The following is an 18,622-nucleotide window of genomic DNA, read 5'->3' on the forward strand; positions in this document are numbered from 1 at the left end:
ATGGTTTTGGCTTACTCCTTCCCATTGTACAAATTTTTCTCCCAAGATTATGTCCTCAGAGCAGATGCTATATTTCCTAAAACCACATCCTCCAACAACTCACTATATAATTATCCTGTTTTATTTTGTAAAGCATTCTTTGAACTTTATTTCCTTATTTAATTCACTTTTTTCTATTTAGAGTATGAATCTCTTAAGGCAGGAATTGTTTGTTTTGTAGCTCTCTCGCCTTGGAATAAAAAAGAAATGTCTAGTCTTTGGGAGGATTCAATAAATATTTATCAAACAAGCAAATGAATGAATAAATAGCTGAAATAATCAGGATGTCAAAACAATATTTCAATGAAGAGACAATTGAACTAGAAGCAATATCCTTTTGTAAATCCGTTACCTCATCTATTTTAAAAGAACAAAAACACACTGCTAGATAATCAATTTGTATAGCTTTCGTCTATGGTCTACTACTTATAATTCATTTATTCAGTAAAATTCAATGAGTTCAAATTAACTGGCTCAAACTAGTCTGTGCTTATGGAAACAAAGAATCATTTAAAAGGAAATCAGTACAGGATATGTATAAAGTTAAAATTACTAAACTGTGTTTTCCAATCCAAATTACCTAAAATTTCTACAAGAGATCCAAGAACTATGTAAGAAAAGATTTGAAATCAAAGGATTAGACTCAAAGAGAAGGCAAAGTGAATTAAGTAGCAAACACCAGAATTAAAAAAAAATCTCTGGGAAACAATCTTTAAAAGAGCTCATTACTGGAATTTGTCAGTAAGCTGTAAGTATTACAGGTATGTTTTCTTTTCATCATCACTTTCCTATAAGAAGTGTCTATGTACGCTTCTATAACATACCAAGACAGCACATATGAACTTCCTCCAGTGGTCATACTCCTGGGTTACTACTCCATGAAAATTACAGAAATGTGCTAATACATTTGTTTGTCTATCAACTTTCTCTCATGAAACCATGTCCCTCTTTGGCAAAGACGGTACAGGTAAGGTACATTTTCTATGACTAGAAGATATATTAAAGAAAACTAGCTTTAAAAGCTGCTCAATTTCTTGCTAGCTGCAGTAGCATTGTACATTGGAAAAGCTATTTATTCCTGAGAACTGACTCAACCACTTGGCTTGACTTTCTAAATTTTAACATGTCATTAACCTTTGCACACTGGATGAGGATGTAAAAATACCTATGTGAGATTTGTTATAAAGTTTTACTAATAAAAATAATTTGTGTCAAAGGCATGTTTTTAAGCTGGCTATTTATTTGAGCTAATTTGTCTTCTAAAATGAAGTTATCACATTTATACGTTTCAAAGTAAGACAGGGAGAAGAAAGTAAGCATCAAAATGAAAGTAGTTGGCCATGTCGTCTTACTTTCATGTTTCTTTCACATGGTTAAGAAATGTTGACATTGCAATCATTACAAATGACACTTTGTTTTGTAATATCTGGGTTTGGAACCAGGGCTCTTGCTCTACCACTTGAGCCACATTACCAGCCCTGCTATTTCTTTAGACACATTAAAAAACCAAGAGTTAGTTCTTAGAAATTCCAATAGCTTCCATACCTACACATTTCTGAACAATGCATCTCCTATCCAAAAAGCAAGCTACATTCACAATACATCAGAAAAGGAAGCTAACTTCTTTGTAACATTTATGCTACTACCTGAGGAGACAGACAAAATCAAAAGAAAAATCCACAAGAGTGTGCATTGCCTGAAAGCCATTTGCAATAATATGTAAATTTACAAACTTCTGAAATCTAAAGCTCCATCCAAATCTCTAGTTGTTCTGTTGCTTTGTTCACTAGAGTAGTCCTCCTGTTTATTACTGAACATATCTCAAGAGAATAGGAGGCATGACAAATATTCTGATAGAAACTTATAGTTTCATAGACATAAAAATTCTCTGGTCATACTGATATAGTTCAAAATTAGCCAAGTCCATGACAATCTCACACAAATAACTTTAGGTAAGTGACTCATTACAAATAAAGACAGTACGGAATATCAGATTTTACTTTATACCAAGAATTTCCTGCCAACAAAGACAACTTATCTCTTTAAGGAAAACAGCCAAAATGAACCATTGTTTTTCATGAAATACATTCTATTCTCCTGAATAGAGCCATATGATGCAAAAATATAAAAATGAAATTATTATGAAATGAATGTGATTACTTTGTCCATTGTAAACACAAACTGATCAATATAATTACTCCAATCACAAAATATGTAATCAACTTGGAAAAGAAATAAAGAATGGTGAGTTAGCACTGGCTTCATGACTACTATAGCTGATAGTAATGTAATTTGTGTATTGTTTTTAATGAAGATCAAATTATACCATCTAGAATGCCATACACCATGTCACTCCTCTTACCTCCTGGTGATTTTTGGCCAGCCATTCCTTAATGGTACCAAGGGCAATGACTGCAGCAGGCTCATTTGGAAAACCTACATAAAGAGTAGGATAAAAACAATGATGTCAATAAAGAGGTCAATCATGACATGGAGATAGAGTTTTCTTATTAAAATAAAAGTAAGTTCAACAAGTACTGAGCAAGAAAACCCTCAATAGGTGGTGGTGGTAATTGGATGTGAAGTCTCTGATCTACAATGAAAGCATTAAAGAGGACTAGTCCTATAAGGGTCTAGGGTTTTAAAAAAGATCTAATACTGGCTTACATATTTGCATATGATTAATAACTTTCAATAAACTCGTCTATTCTTCTCCTAGGTAGTACTCCATTTAAACTCCACTATACATCTTAGCTTCAAAACCAAGTAAATATGGCTCAGAAATAATATGTGTTTGGCCCACAGTTCATGACTCCATTAATGAACTTCCATAAGGCAGGACCTATAACATGTCAAATAACTCTACCACCAAAAAAATTTTAAGTATTCAAGAAAGATAACTCCTGCTCCCTTTAGGGACACTTGAAACGATGTTTGGGACTAAGCTCATCAGATGAACTAAACTGATCTTGGAATGCAGCTTTGATTTTTACAAGGGTAGCAAGATAACAGACTTAAGCTTCATTTGCAGTATAAGCACACACATTCGAATTTCTCAAGCACATCCAGAATGTCTTTTAAGCTCATATAAACTGAAACTCTCCAGGAGAATCATTAGACAGACACTCTACCAACAGAAATAGGAATATGTGAAAGAATAATTTTATAAACTTATATATCTATGGTGCAGAAAGAAGAGGAGATGGGAATGATCATTTTATTGAAACCATTCTCTTGAAGCTTTGCTTGGGCTTTTCATTACCAGTTCCATTATGTTTCTATCATACTCTGAGCTCTATGATATTAGACATACTTATTTTTGGACTTTTGTATTTAAATACCTTTCCTCTTGATTTTTTCTCTACAGTTTATTTCCTATTTTTGCAAAGTATACAGCTCAATGGTTCTTTTTTTTAAAGATCACTGTCAATTTATTTATTTATTTTTTCAAATTTTTATTATCAAACTGATGTACAGAGAGGTTACAGTTTCATACGTTAGGCATTGGATACATTACTTGTACTGTTTGTTACCTTGTCCCTCATACTCCCCCACTCTCCTCCCCTTTTCCCTTTCCCCCCATGAGGTGTTCAGTTCACTTACACCAAACAGTTTTGCAAGTATTGCTTTTGTAGTTGTTTTTCTTTTTTTACCCTGTGTCTCTCAATTTTGGTATTTCCTTTCAATTTCCTAGTTCTAATACCAGTATACATGGTTTCCAATATACTCAGATAAGATTACAGAGATAGTGTAGGTACAACCACAGGAAGGTGATACACGAACATCGTCAATAATAGTAGCTACAGATACACATGGGACGTTGAAAGTAGTTACAACTGTGATATAACAATCGTTTCCATAACATGGAGTTCATATGGATTTACTGAGTTATGTAATCATTACTAATTCCAGAATATTTTAATCATCCCAGAAAGAAACTATACATATTAAGAGTCCCTGCTCACCTCCTAGCCTACCAACTTCAGGTATTGATACTTCCTGTCTTGAAGGACTTACAAATTTTCCTCCTGACATCCTATCACAGTCTCTTCCCATGTCTTATTTGTTTGACCAATTCTCCCCTGCTTCTTTTTGTTCTAGAAGCATCCATCAAATGTGTTTTATTCCCAACTCCCTAAGCTCTGCCTTCTTTGAACTCTTTACACTGTGTTTTATCAAGTTTTATCATCATCCACTGGCATATCTAAGTTATCTTCTATTTGGCGAAGCTTCTGTCTATACTGACACAAAAAGAGAAAGACATTTTTGAAATAAAGAGATCTAAGACTTAAAAGATCTAGTACACACAGTAGTAATTCACACTGATGCTTTGGACCTCAGATCTCAGTAGGCCTTCAAAGAAAATGTGTGAGATGAGGAACAAAGCTCTGTCCCCATTTCCATGAAGGAACATGGGTTTTCTGACTAGTGTTCTACAGATTTTGCTTGAGAGTGCATTAGGAAGGAAATAAAAATAAGTCATGGCTAAGTACCATCTATTTTAATTTATAAACTAGAAAGAATCACCCTGATACAGTAAATGTATACAAGTTCACAATACTTTGTAGATTCATCTTTCATAAGATTGTGGAGTTATTACAAACTGTTTAGTCCTATTTATTTTCTTAATTTTATTGTTAGGGTGATATCAGAGTGGTTACAGTTATATAAGTACAATAATGATTACATTTCTTGTTGAACATTGTTATGCTCTCCCTCCTTCCTCTCTCTCCCTCCCCCTCCTCTCATTTCCAACATAGTGTCTTGTATTGCTGTTACATCGGTTCGCCCTTTGTCCTTTGTCTCACCATTTTGATTCCCTTTTCCTTCCCCAAATTTCATTTTCTTTAAATTAACATGTTACATATAAACTCCCTCAAATAAGTCTTAAAAAAACTATCAATTAAAATACTCTAATACATGAAGCACATTACTACTGAACCAAAAATTAATGGATAAACAGGAACTTTTACCAAGCTCCTGTCTTCTAAAAGCCCAAAGAATGAAGAAAGTAGCTAATTTAAAATACCACTTAAGACAGCAATACAGTTGCAATAGGTGAGCAGATACACACAGATGAGGGGAACTAAGCAAGAAAGGAGTCACTCAGCAGAAAATGATAGAACATTGTAGGGAAAAGAGCGGTAGAGTAAGGAACCCAGGAAACATTATTTTCAGAAGTGAACAGTGAGCAGCAAGGAACAGATGGAAAAGGTAGGAGAAGTGAAGGGAGAAGAAAGCAAAATCCATAGATGGCTGCTGAAAAGAAGGAGACAGAAGCCAGGATGGGTGCTTGATGTGAGGAGTTAACTATGGGAAGCTCTTTCTACCCATCCTTTCCCTGGGATTAAAATCTACCTTTTATAGTCACACTTACACACCAGCGTGAAAAATGTTACCTATGTTCATCATCAAAACAAACCTCCCTGGGTTGTTGTTTCCAGATGGTTCCTAGCTGTGGTTTTACCTCTTTCCTGATCACTGAGTCCTAACACTTTTTATCCCTCTCCTTTCTTTTCTCCTTTTTTCATCAATCTCATTCAAGATCTAATGGGCTCTCAGCCTGACAAATGCTGACTCTTACTTCCCCCCTTTAGTCTTCCCTGGGCCCTCTCCAATGTATCCAACACACCACTTCTCAGTGATTCCTCCTAAACCCCAATTATCAGCACAAAACATCATTTGTTGGCCCTTTAGCTACTGCAGAATAAAGGTGGACTTCTCCACTTAACATTATCCATTCCAATGATTTCAGGGAGGCTTTCCAGTTTTGTCTTAGGTTTTTCTGTTTTTTCTCTTCCCACAAAATTCTTCTCTAACTTTTAGGTATGTTTAATGGTTATTCGAAACATAAAATTATACAGCTATCGAAGCCTAATAAATGCTATAATCACATTCAATTGCAAAAGCCATCTGCATTAACATTCACCTTTAGAGGAATTAATTCCTGCACAGAGAAATTACTCAAGTTTCTTATAGAGCCATGGCAAGTATACAGTCAGTTCTCATTTATCTGTTGACCTCCAGTTGACTCTCATTCATCAAAGCCTCTGGCACTGAGTTATGGTTCTCACTGTGACCCCAGGTTTGCCATATCGTTAGGTAGTTTCAACATCCAATTATGACCAGAACAACACCCAGGTGCCATTTATGTGACCTGCTCATCTTCAAAAATGACCTCTTCCATTCAGGCTCAGCCATCTGTCTTTAGGTCACACACTAGACCTTGATGTAGCATTTCCAATACAAGGTTACTAAGCTAAGCTCTCTCAAAACAAGTTTTCCATTTAGTTTGCTCAGCTACTTTGTAAGGAATGCCACTTTTACAAGCACTGAAAGCTTACTCTGTTCTCAGACCACAGCTCTTTAACCATCAACATTTTTTCCTGAACTGTCTCTTTCCTGTTTCTCTAGGCTGGCTCATCTCATGCTGTACTGACTTGCTTTTTGCAACTCCAGCCTCACCAGCTTTATTCTACCGTGTGAATATGTTATGTTGCATTTTCACTTTCTGCCGTAGGCCTTGTTTTGCCATTTACTATTTTGAGATGACATTTCTTTCCTCTTTTCCTAGTTTATATTCACTTTTTGTTTGTATTTCACTAAGTCATCACTTTTCCAGGAAGAAATTCTCTAACACTGATGACTCTCTGTTTGATGCTTTCAGAATGGTACCTACATTTTACTCATCATACATAGTTCTGCATTTGTGTATGTAAATATGTGACTAATAATCTTAACAATGAACACCTTACTAGGCATATGAGATGCAGGTCTTTGCTTATCACTGTATACCTAAAATATTACTGTAATGTTTGTTAGACCAGGGATAGTGGATAACATCTGTAACTTTAGTTACTAGGAAAAAAATATTAGGAAGATGTTGGTTCAAAGTCATAGGCAAGAAGCATGAAACCCTATTTGAAAATTAACCTGAAGGAAAAAGTGTTGCTGAAACAGTATAGTGTTTGCCTAACAAACTGGAGGCCCTGAATTCAAACCCCAGTATTATGAAAAAAGTAAAGAGGATGAATGTGTGAATCGATTATAGACTTGTGACTTTTGGTGTTGACAACAGGAAAGGCTCATCAAAGGGAGCACAACAATCTGAGATTATAGGGAGGATGAAGGAATGCTGATAAGTTGCCCAAATGGATGGTCACTGCCACAACATTCTATTTCATCCCAGAGTGAAAAAATAATGTTGAGAGGATGTATTTAAGAAAACATATTTCCAGTTGGGAAAGTATTATGTGATTAATGAAATGGCAAAGGGAATATTGAGACAAACAGCCTTGAAAATATGCCTACTTCCAGTAGAAATGTATCTCAAGAGAAAGCATGATATTCAGATGTAACAGCTACAGGACCATTCTTTGTCCATTGAACTGCAAGACCCTGAGGGTTACAAATAAGGCTTGTAAATAGACAAAAACAGATTTGAGCCTAGGAAATGGGTTGCCAATATCAGCATGGCCTGCCTCAGGTCACCATGTATTCTGATCATCAGGGGACTTTTGTTCACAAAAGCAGAATGGCTATCCAGAGGGAAGGTTTCAGACAAGCTTAGATGAATTGCTGAATTACATGACAAAGAAAATCTCTCCCAAGTATGAGAGTCAGAAAGGCTGAACAAGCCATTAATAATTTACGACTAGGTATACAAAGAATTATCCAGATGTGCATAGTATCCATGTTTCCAATGGCATCCAAAGCCTACTCATTAAGATGGATTATTAAAATTATTCTTACTGAAAATATGAGTTGATTTATACAATATATAAATAATTTCTTTCGTCTTGCTTTTGTACTGAAGGCACTTGTAAAATTTTAGACAAGTATTGACAAACACACAAAGTACACATACAAGCCACCCATTTTAAGATGTAAAATCTTTTTAATATAGTTCCCTTTTCTGTAGTGAAGACCCCTGAAGATAATGGCTACTCTGATTTCTACCTCAAGTTAGCTTCATCTTTCTTTCTGTTTTGTATCCATGGAATTATAAAACAGGTGTTCTTTATGTCTATATTTATTGAACATTGTGTTTGCCTGATTTATACACAATTATTTAGAACAGTAGTGCTCATTCTTTTCATGCTCATGCTACATTTCATTATGTGGAAATAGCACAAGATGTAGTATGGATAGCAAGTTGGATTGCTTCCAAGTTGGGGGCCTATTATTAATAAAGCTACCACAAACATGCTCATACATATTTTGGTGGTTATATGCACTTCTTTCTATTGAGAATATATACCCAGTAATAGATACATATTTATTGATATCATATCTCTCTATTTCAATATTTAGTATGTCAAAATGTTCTAATTATATTTTCTTGACCACACTCAAAGTGATTAAAAAGATAGCGGGAGGCTATTCAATATTCTATCACTTGAAGCTCAGACAGGTATTATGAATAGCCTATCTTCTCACAAAAAAAGTCATGTTCTTAACTCAAGAAAGGACATTTTCTGTCAATAGAGCATGAAAATATTTGAAATAAAAGAGTGAAAAGGCAAATTGGGTTTGCATAGTTTTCATCCATAATACATTAAGTCAATATATGGACATATTCCTTTTCTTTCATTATTAAACTGATATTTCATCAAATTTTACTATATGGATATACAGCAATAAAGACTCATAGAAGATTCTACCACATCTCTCAACTCTTTGTTGGAATTGTTGAGAACCCAAATTCTTTCAACACAGCTGCAACCAATCGGGTTTTAACTTTTCAATAGACAATTTTCTTCTCTAGTTTAACTCTTTTGCTATTATTGCTAACTCCCCGATACCTTAAGCCTTTTCCATTGGTTCTTATGTGGAAATCAATCCTATCTCCCTAATACAACATTCACACATGTTCCACCAATAAAATGTGACTTATTTTTCTAGCTTCATTGTCTCCTTAGAGTAGGAAACAACAGGGTAACTTTCAGTTTTTACTTTTAAAATAAAAGTCTGCTTGTAGTTACAGATTACCATATTGCAGAGAGACATAATGGCAATAACTTAAATCAATTGTTCCAAAGAGGCTCTTTACTATAAAATAAATAAAAACAGAATTGCATATTATACTGAGTGAAATTAGACCCTGCTTGGGAAGCTTAACTCCTTATACCATTTACAGAGTTTCTGTCCTATGGACCTGAAGCCAGGACTCTTCCTGCTTTAGCAATGGAGCCTTTTGAGTAAGTTATAAGGCATGTACAGAAATGTCTAGGCCAACCTCACCACCTAAAAGCTATTAATTATGCAAGGAATAACTTTATTCTCAAATGAGCAATGCTTTTGTAGTGGATTTAGCTTGCAAAGGTTTTATTTTATTTTATTTATTTATTTATTTATTTTTGCCAGTCCTGGGGCTTGGACTCAGGGCCTGAGCACTGTCCCTGGCTTCTTTTTACTCAAGACTAGCACTCTACCACTTGAGCCACAGCGCCACTCCTGGCCGTTTTCTGTACATGTGGTGCTGGGGAATTCAACCCAGGGCTTCATGTATATGAGGCAAGCACTCTTGCCACTAGGCCATATTCCAAGCCCCTTCCAAAGGTTTTAATTTATTACCCCACTCTAAAACAGGGCCATTGGCCCAAAGTTCTAATAAAAGAGTACTTATTTTATGAATATACTACATCTATTTCAGATTAGCTTTCCTTCAAGTTACTATAAGCAAAAAGTTGATATAAAAATGTTAAAATATCCAAAAAAAATAAAAGCAGTAGTTTCAAACACAATCAATCTTTATATTACATTCAAATCAAAATTTGAACTCTTGGGGCTGGGAATAAGGCCTAGTGGCAAGAGTGCTTGTCTCATATACATGAAGCCCTAGGTTCAATTCCCCAACACCACATATACAGAAAACGGCCAGAAGTGGCACTGTGGCTCAAGTGGCAGACTGCTAGCCTTGAGCAAAAAGAAGCCAGGGACAGTGCTCAGGCCCTGAGTCCAAGCCCCAGGACTGGGGAAAAGAAAATTGAACTCCTTGCCAAGTCCTAATGAAGTAAGATACATAGTGGTGTTTTTTCTTATTATTATTATTAGTCACACATAAATCCAGATAAACACGTGAAGTTGTGAAACACAACTTGGGTATCAAAAAGAGCCTCTGACTATCCTGAATTGTTGTTTAAGTGGGCAGATAAGAATGCCCATGTCAGTTCAAAATGGTTTATTGCTATTGACTATGTAAAATTACCCTCCATATGGTATTTTAGATTGAATAACCATAAAAGTCCATCTTATCACAGGGATTTCATGTAAAAGAATACAAAGTGAAAAATAAGTACTTTTTTCATTACACACACACACACACATACACACATTTGCTTGCTCAAACGCATGCATATACATACACACATGCACATGTGTGGCCGGGGAGGAAGGACTGAGCAGTACAGACAAAGTTGAGGTAGGCATGGGCATGCATAGGGCAATGATTTTTTTAAATTTCAGGTCTGTTTTTGTCCATCCCTCTCCCAGACCTTCTTCCATTCCACAGAAGCAATTCTGATAGCACGATGAAATGAAATTACTTGAGAGAAATGATCTGAAGTAGCCTTGCCGTTAAGCAATTGCTAGAGCAGCCACTCAGACAATTCTGGCTGAGGCTGAGTTTCATAAAAGATAAAACAGGTGAAGTAATAAGAGTGACACTGGCCCCTTTCCCACAGTGAGCACAGCAGCAGAATGCTAAAGACGGTGCCACCAGCTTCCCTCAGGAACACAAAAGGCCACCACAGTAGGGAAGAGTGAGGTATCTACAGCCTGTGGCTGTGGAGTTATAGCTATTGTTTATATAGATATGAGTCTATATACATTATATGACATCTAAATAGGTTGCATAGTTATGGCAGGTGCTGGCTATATTCCATTCTTATCCTCTTGGCATCTTGCAATCCCTCCCATATTGGCTTGAATTACTACTGTCAGTGTCATTTACCTGAAAGTTCCTTCTGCGGGCCAGAGTTCACTCTGTTTCATAGTGGGCAGGCCCAAAGGGTCAGGAAATCGAAGCTCCATACACACATTCTTCATCTTTTAGGTAGAATAACTTAAAAGTCTGTGATTTCTAGTTTACCATAAATTGTCCAATAGGATTACTGATATTGTCAGTACATTGTTAACAAATTCCTTGATCTGATACTCTGTTTCCTTTCTTTGTCACTCTTCCTAATTTCCTTTTCTGAAATGATCTCCCAAATGAAATATATTCATCCAAGCCACTTCCTCTAAATTTGTTTCTAGAGGAAGCCAACTTATAAGAGCAGTATTCAAACAATATTCAGAAACTGGAAACAAACGAGTCTTACTTTGATACTGCCCGTTGTCCAGTCCTAGGACATACTTGCTATATAGAAATGTTTTATAAGTTAAATAGTGAAGGCAGGAAAACAGTTGTAGACTCACTGGTTTAAACATGGAAAGATGATATTTTACTTGGCAAATGTGACTCAGGCCCAACAGGCAGCTATCTTGAAATAAACTGCTGATGCTGCTTCTATTAGTCCTTTAACTATTCTATTAGTCCTTTAACCAGCCATTAATATTGAAAAGCCACTCTGCTTAGACTCTGTGTAGCATTTATCAACCAATCCAATGGGAATAAGGGGGAAAAAAAGAAAGAAGACAAGTTGACCTGACAATGGACAGCAACTTTGGCATACTGAAGAATACTTAACTTGGATTTATATTAAATATTAGCAAAGAAGAACAAAGTGTAGTCATCCTGTGTCATGAAAGCTTCAATAAAATCTGTCACTCACTAATACCCTCTGGCCTCCCACCTGCTTGATGGTGCTGTCAATTCTGTTGAATGGCTAGAACTTTCCAGATAGAGAATTCAGTTCTGAAGAAGAAAAAACAACAACAAATTGGAAGCTCCTGTGCATAGTCTAGGCTGCTTTAAAAAAATGGTAAGCCTTCTACAAGGGCTAGACCCAATGAAGTAAAAAGAAACTAGTGTGCTGCTCTCTTAGGTAGCAGCACACATTCTACTGAGTATGGGTGGGGTCCAAAGAGCCCATCCTCCCAGCCTAAAAAAATAGTTAAAAAGCTGGCACTTCCACTGGTACAAATTATCTTGCATATTTAGGTACCATCAACTCTGGACATGATTAAAGCCAGTAATTTGGAGCACATTGCCTCTTGGTAGTACTTCTGTGACATTACATTAAATTTTTCCTCATGGTCTTGTCTTATAGTTTTTAAACTTAGTAATGATTTCTCCAGCAATAACTCTAAAATTAGTTGTAATATAGAAAAAGAGAAAGGAATGGCTATATGTCTTATCATCTTAATCTCTTCAGACCCATTCTTTCATTTCACTTTATGTGTGCCAAGAGCAAATGATACACCACAAATTCCCAAATCCTGAGCCTCAGACTTGAGTAACTTTTGCTTTCATCTATTAAAAAACTGTGAAACATGAAGCTTTCCTTTCACGTTGCCTTTCCTCTGCTCTGCAAAGCAGGTATGAACAAACTGTATTTTTTATGGGACACAAGGTTACCATCTAGGCAAAGCTTCATCAGCTTTGCAAACTTATGAGCTCCAGTCTCAATTTCTATGGGTATTTTAAAAATCATCTTTTGCCTAAGGAATTATAATAATGACCAGAGAAATGGCTCGTGAAACAAATTCTATTCTATGCAAGCTGTTCCTCCTACCCATGGATAAGTCTCCTGAGAAAGGAGATGAAAAATGTCATAGGCTCTCCTGGAATAGGTGTTCTTAAAAATCCTTTTACAAAAGTAAATTTTTTCCTACTAGAGTAATGGAAACAGTTCATAGAGGACAACGTATCTGAGTAGAGGAGACTTATATTGGGTCTACTAGGAGATAAAAATGCAGTTTACACTTTTTGAATTGTGTCATTTCATGATATACGGTGGTGGTAACCCACAGTCTGTCTAAATACAAAGTCCATTGTGTCATGGCACTGCTAAGAGCTCCAAGATGGTTTCTTCCACACAGTATAGGTATGTTATGTTCAGACATCAATATCAAATACTGTATCATTACTTCCCTTCAAACCTTGTAAGAAGGTTGAGTATGAGGGTATATGTTTATTCTCTTCAGAAGGTAGACATAAGAGTATGGGAGAAAACTTGGGGCTAACTCTAGAAAACAGAGCTTCCATCTTAGAAACATTGCTACAGCTACAGAGAGAGAGAGAGAGGGAGAGAGAGACAGAGACAGAGACAGAGACAGAGAGACAGAGACAGAGAGAGAAGGAGAAAGAGAAAGAGAAAGAAGGAAGGGAAGGAGAGATGGAGAAAAACAAGGATAAAAGAGAGACTCAGAGAGAGAGAGACAGAGACAGAAACAGATATATAGACAGACTATTGGGAAGAAAGTTTGTATTATATTTCCTATTCTTTCCAGAATATGCTCCTGATGATTAAAAAACAAACAAAAACAAAACATGTAGCATTTAAGAAAAGGAGCAGGTAGCAGATGAAAAGGATTTAACAAAAACAATACCACTTGTAATTATATACACACCTGTGAACTACACCAACTTACTAATTAGGCCAAATTGTTACATTCTAGGTTTTATAGCATTCTAATAATAAGAATATATTTCTTCACAAGTATCTGAAATGGATTTTGAATGACCTGAGCAGTCAAGTGGGATTCCACAGTAACTGCTCACACCATCTTTTTATATTCTACCCCAGGTGTCCTCTTGGCTGGATTTGAATTTCTAAGTTATACCCAAAACATAAGATAGTACTCTTGAAAATGCCTAGAGACGTAATTGGAAGTGATACATGTACCACTTCCTTAAAACAGACAGAATCTGGCTCACACCTCCTAACCACTTACAACAGAGTAGGTTTGAAGAATGAGAGAAGAATGAAGAAACCAAATAAGCCACAGAATTTTAAAGGAGGAAAACTGCTTTTTAAAATGCAAATTTCCCACAATGCTCATCACTGTGCATCTTAATAATAGATGACAGTATTTCACAAACCAAGAGCCCTAGACTGAGTTTGTGGTAGAATAACGAAATCCTAGAAGGGCATATTTCTCATCAAAAATCAATTTGTTCTCTGGCTTGAGCTGTAAGAAGCAGACACAAGAGATAGCATGAAGTTGTAATGTGCCATGAAAACCTGTTGGGGCAAGAAAAGAAATTTAGGATGTGCTTTTTAGTGGAATAAATAGCCATTTCAGCATAATTGTGAAAGGTTTACTTTGATGGATATCCTTGGGAAGTCGGAACTTTTGTCCAAACTAAAGGCAATTGCTAAGGGAAAATAAAGTATATGTATGCACATTACTTCATTTGTGAGTAGTTGACATTTTACTTCTGGGAAAAAAAAGTGAAAACCATTTATTTTTTGTTCGGCTTAAGGAAAGTAAGAGTCAGGTGGGTCAAAAAAATAATAATAACCAGAGCATGATCTTTCCCATTTTCCTAGGCTTCCCAGTCTCTGAGAATAGGGAATAGACAGGTAAAAAAGATACAAAGGGGGGGGGGGATAAAACATTGTAGTAATCTTGGAGTTCATACTGCCCTTACAGATAAACAATGGAACAGGTTCAACAAAAGAAGTAACAGTTCTTCTTAGTGAAGTGAGGTCAAGAGGGTAAACTGCTGACCCCAACATTGGAGAAAAAGACAAGTAGATTATAGAGAACCAAAAACCAGAAACTTGTGCAAGAAGTAGTACTGCGCTAAGAAAACACTCAACAATGATGAATTCCTGAAGGTTCAGTATGAGTTAGTATAAAATATAAAGACGCCATGAAGATCCTATTTTGCAAGTTGCAAAGTTTTTTGTGAATTTTGCTTCCAGAAGCTAGACCAGGTTTTCACAGTGGGATTTTTTTTTTAATCTCAATTCTTGGACAAGACACGTAGGAGCTGTTTTGAAATATGAGACAACACACTGCCATGAAGAGAAACTACTTTACATAACTTATTGAGTTTCTCTCTTAAAAAAAAATCAGATGTTAGCCAACCCACTAGAAGGAAAATATACAACTCTAGACTATTCTTCCCTTCACACAAGGAAAAGAAAATACCCCACTCCACCCTGCTCTACCCTGATGTCCTGCCTAAAATTGAGGAGGAACTAAAAAAGCACTTATGATATTTACAGTTCAGAGGGTCAGGCTTACTAAATTATAAGACTATATTCACATATTCTTTCCCCTGATTTACCTTACCACCATTATGGGGCAGATTGATTGTAGTCACTTTGAATTTTATTCAGTACATCATGTTTGGCTAGCAAGAAAATGTCACAAGGCATACTAAAAGTGAAAGGTGATTTGAAGACATCAAGTATTAAAACCAAACTCAAATATACCAAAGAAGATAGAATTAGTAGATGAAGAATTTAACATGATATGAGCAGTCTTAGACAACAACACAATAAGACTAGAAAATTAAATACAAGGTATACTGATTTGATAAGAAGTAAAGCTATGTTCATAGACAGCAAACTTGTTTATATTGCGAAGATACAAAAATCAGCCCCCCACAATGGTCTAGTAATAGTGAACAATTTTAACAAGATTGCAGGGCACAAGTTTAATTTTTCCAAGCCAGATAATTATCTATGTATCAGTAGAGAACAGGAAGAATTTCAAATTACAAACAAATGCAACTTACAGTAACACTCTGAAAAAATGAAATAGATCAATTAGTTTAGACTCCATTATGAGAGAGATCATGATGCAGTTGTCTTTCTTTGCCTGACATATTTCGCTTACTATAACCATCTTTAGTTTATTTCACATTGGACTTATTTCACCTACTATAACAATCTTTAATTTATTTCACTTTGGTAGCAAATGGCAATATTATTTTTTAATGGATGGATACTATTGTATTTAATTGTTAGCATTCATGCACTTACTTGTAGTTGAGGTTTTGGAGTTGTTATATATGCTAGTTATCAACCCCTTGTCAAAGATATAGCCTGCAAATATTTTCTCCTATTATCTAGGGTGTCCTCTTCATTCTTGATTGTTTTCTTTTTGTGTGTATGTCATTTTTTTTGTTTTTATATAATATTTACTTTTCCCTGTTTTTGGAATCTTATCTAAAAATCTTCGGTTAATTGCCCTTGGTTTCTTCTAGAATGGATTTCTTTCTGCTCATTATCATTAGCCCTAGCCAATCCTTTCAGTAAAAGTGCAGCTTGTTTACTTCTAAATTAAGCTGCACTCATTTTTATGTGGTGTAGTAAATACTAGGTCTCTGTATTGCTGTTTATTTCCACTGTATCAGCAACTTAAGAGGCCAAGACTAGGCTCATCTCCAGCTTGCTTTAAAAAATACTATAGTATTTATTCATTATGTGACTTGTAGCTAATGTACTTATGCAGTACTATTCATAACATTCATAGTTTAGGTTCTCTATATTGAGAAGGAATGTGTGTGTGTGTGTGTGTGTGTGTGTGCGCGTGTGTGTCTTGGTTGTCTGGATGCTAGTAAGCAGACAAAAGCAGCTACACCTACACCCCAGAGCAAGAAAAAAATGCATGGGTATGCCATGCACAGCATGTACACTAGGATATGTATTTAACATGGTATTTATTTTATCTTAGCTCATCAGGAAGATAGGCAGCAGTCTCTGCATCATGTTTAAGAAACACATCACCATTCCATAATTTCCAGAGTGTAGATATGGAAGCATGTGTATTCAGATGTCTCCATAGTTGGCAATGACTGACACAATAGATACAAACTATCTCTGCATACACAAACTGATGAGTACAGGGGAGCCCACACAGGAATGCATTCTAACATGGCCCACCTTCTACATTTGTTTCTCTTGTGCATAAAGTTTTGAAGAGCATGATAGCAAAATGACAATGATAACCATTTAATCTGTCTACTTATGCATCATGGAATTAAATATTAAAGGCAGATATTCTTTCATATTTAATTAATTTTATGGTTAAGGAAGGCAGAACTTAACTCTCCAGGTCTTAAATGGCTTAAACAAAGAGAGTTGAAGAAAACACCATCAGAGGCATGGATTTAAATTATTTAGAAAAAAGAAAAAGGAGTCACCTGTTAGTAGACTATTAGCACAGGAAAGAAGATAACACCTACATGCAAAGGGAGGAAATTGGGTTAGCAAAACCCAGGAAGAGACAACAGATCTGTGAAGTAGAGGCTCATTCAGGGAATGAATGATACAAAGTCTCTGCTCAAATATGTCAAAGAAGGGGATTCCAGAGTCAGGATGGTGGGAGAAGGGAATTGGGGAGACAGAGAGCCCTTGGAGGTGCAGAAGAATTATCCCAACTTCTTCCTACCTTTTTATCCTGATGACCAAACCAATCCTCTCATGTCCTATGCCCCTCACAGAGGCACCAGAAAAATAATTCCAGAGGATAAGACAGTGAAGAGAGGGTAAATAGAAGAGAAAATAATCAATGATCTGGAGGATTGTGGAATCACCAAATGTAACCTTCATAAAAGGTCATTTTCTAGGCTTTTCCTTCTAGACTTATCTTCCAGACAGATAAATGCATAGGCATAGTACAAGATATCAGGTATCCAAGTGGCATGAGGAACACAGCCAGAGCAGGATAAAGGTGACCATAGTTATGAGCCACAGGTCCAGGAACAGATATGATTGGGTAAATTCTATTCCAGCATATTACAATATTTGCAGAGTTTGAATTAGGCGCTCAGGGTCTCAAGCAAGTGGAAAGTTGATAATTAATAGTGTTAGAGAAAAGTTTCTATGGTTAGAATCTCACTTGTTCTACAACTTGTTATTCAGTCTCAACAAATACACAGTGGACAGAAATCTTAAGACTAGTAACAATCAGAACTTCACAATGTCAAGTTGACATAATTAGCCAAATTCTGGATCTACTGGGGATTAGTCACACTCTAGTTTACTCTAAAATCTACTTTTGACTCTGCTGGTTTTCTAGAAGAACTATCACTTTTAATGCAACAATTGTATATATTGTTCATTATTTTCAAATATTTTAGTTGCAAGATGATCCTTGAAATATCTCTGTATTTTGGTATATATGCATACAGAGAGAGAGAGAGAGAGAGAGAGAGAGAGAGAGAGAGAGAGAGAGAGAGAGAGCTTTCCCAATATCCTGGAAGCATACAAAACATAGCTTCAAAAAGCAGTGCTGTCCCTGCCAAAGTTTGATGTTAAAATAATGATAATGAGGAAGAAGAGGGGAGAGGACAGGTGATTCAAAAAATTAGAATCTGGAATATTCCAAGTTACCAGAAAAGCTGGGTCCAGTTAGATACCTTGTAAAATGAAGGATATGCTAGGGCTGATGACACTGTGCCATCTAAACCCTTGTCAGGTAAAACCCACCGTTCAGGTGGCAAAGGAGTTGTGAGCCTTAATTTGATTTTCCTTTCAGGGCAGGGAGCCCAGCAATTTTTTTTCAAAGGAAGTCTTTAGTCCCTTACCAACAGACTCAATTTTCTGCCAGACACATGAAATGACTGTTTGACGTGAATACCTCCTGAAATACTCATCTCATAGGTATTGATTTATCTGCTAACTTTGATGAGAGAATCTTAGATTAGAGATTGGTCATAGAGCCCCAGAAGGCC

General features: G+C 36.1%; 1 protein-coding gene across 2 annotated transcripts in view; it reads right to left on the bottom strand.

The window, feature by feature from the left end:
• The window catches only part of Macrod2 (mono-ADP ribosylhydrolase 2), a 1,728,876-nt gene that overhangs the window by 494,170 nt on the left and 1,216,084 nt on the right, over positions 1-18,622 (bottom strand). For both annotated transcript variants that reach the window (XM_048348774.1, XM_048348773.1), the window contains exon 8: positions 2,402-2,475. In XM_048348774.1, the coding sequence (XP_048204731.1) occupies positions 2,402-2,475 (74 nt within the window). The remainder of the gene's footprint in view (positions 1-2,401; positions 2,476-18,622) is intronic.

Source organism: Perognathus longimembris, chromosome 6, assembly GCF_023159225.1.
Source record: "Perognathus longimembris pacificus isolate PPM17 chromosome 6, ASM2315922v1, whole genome shotgun sequence".
In the NCBI taxonomy this organism is placed as follows: domain Eukaryota; kingdom Metazoa; phylum Chordata; class Mammalia; order Rodentia; family Heteromyidae; genus Perognathus; species Perognathus longimembris.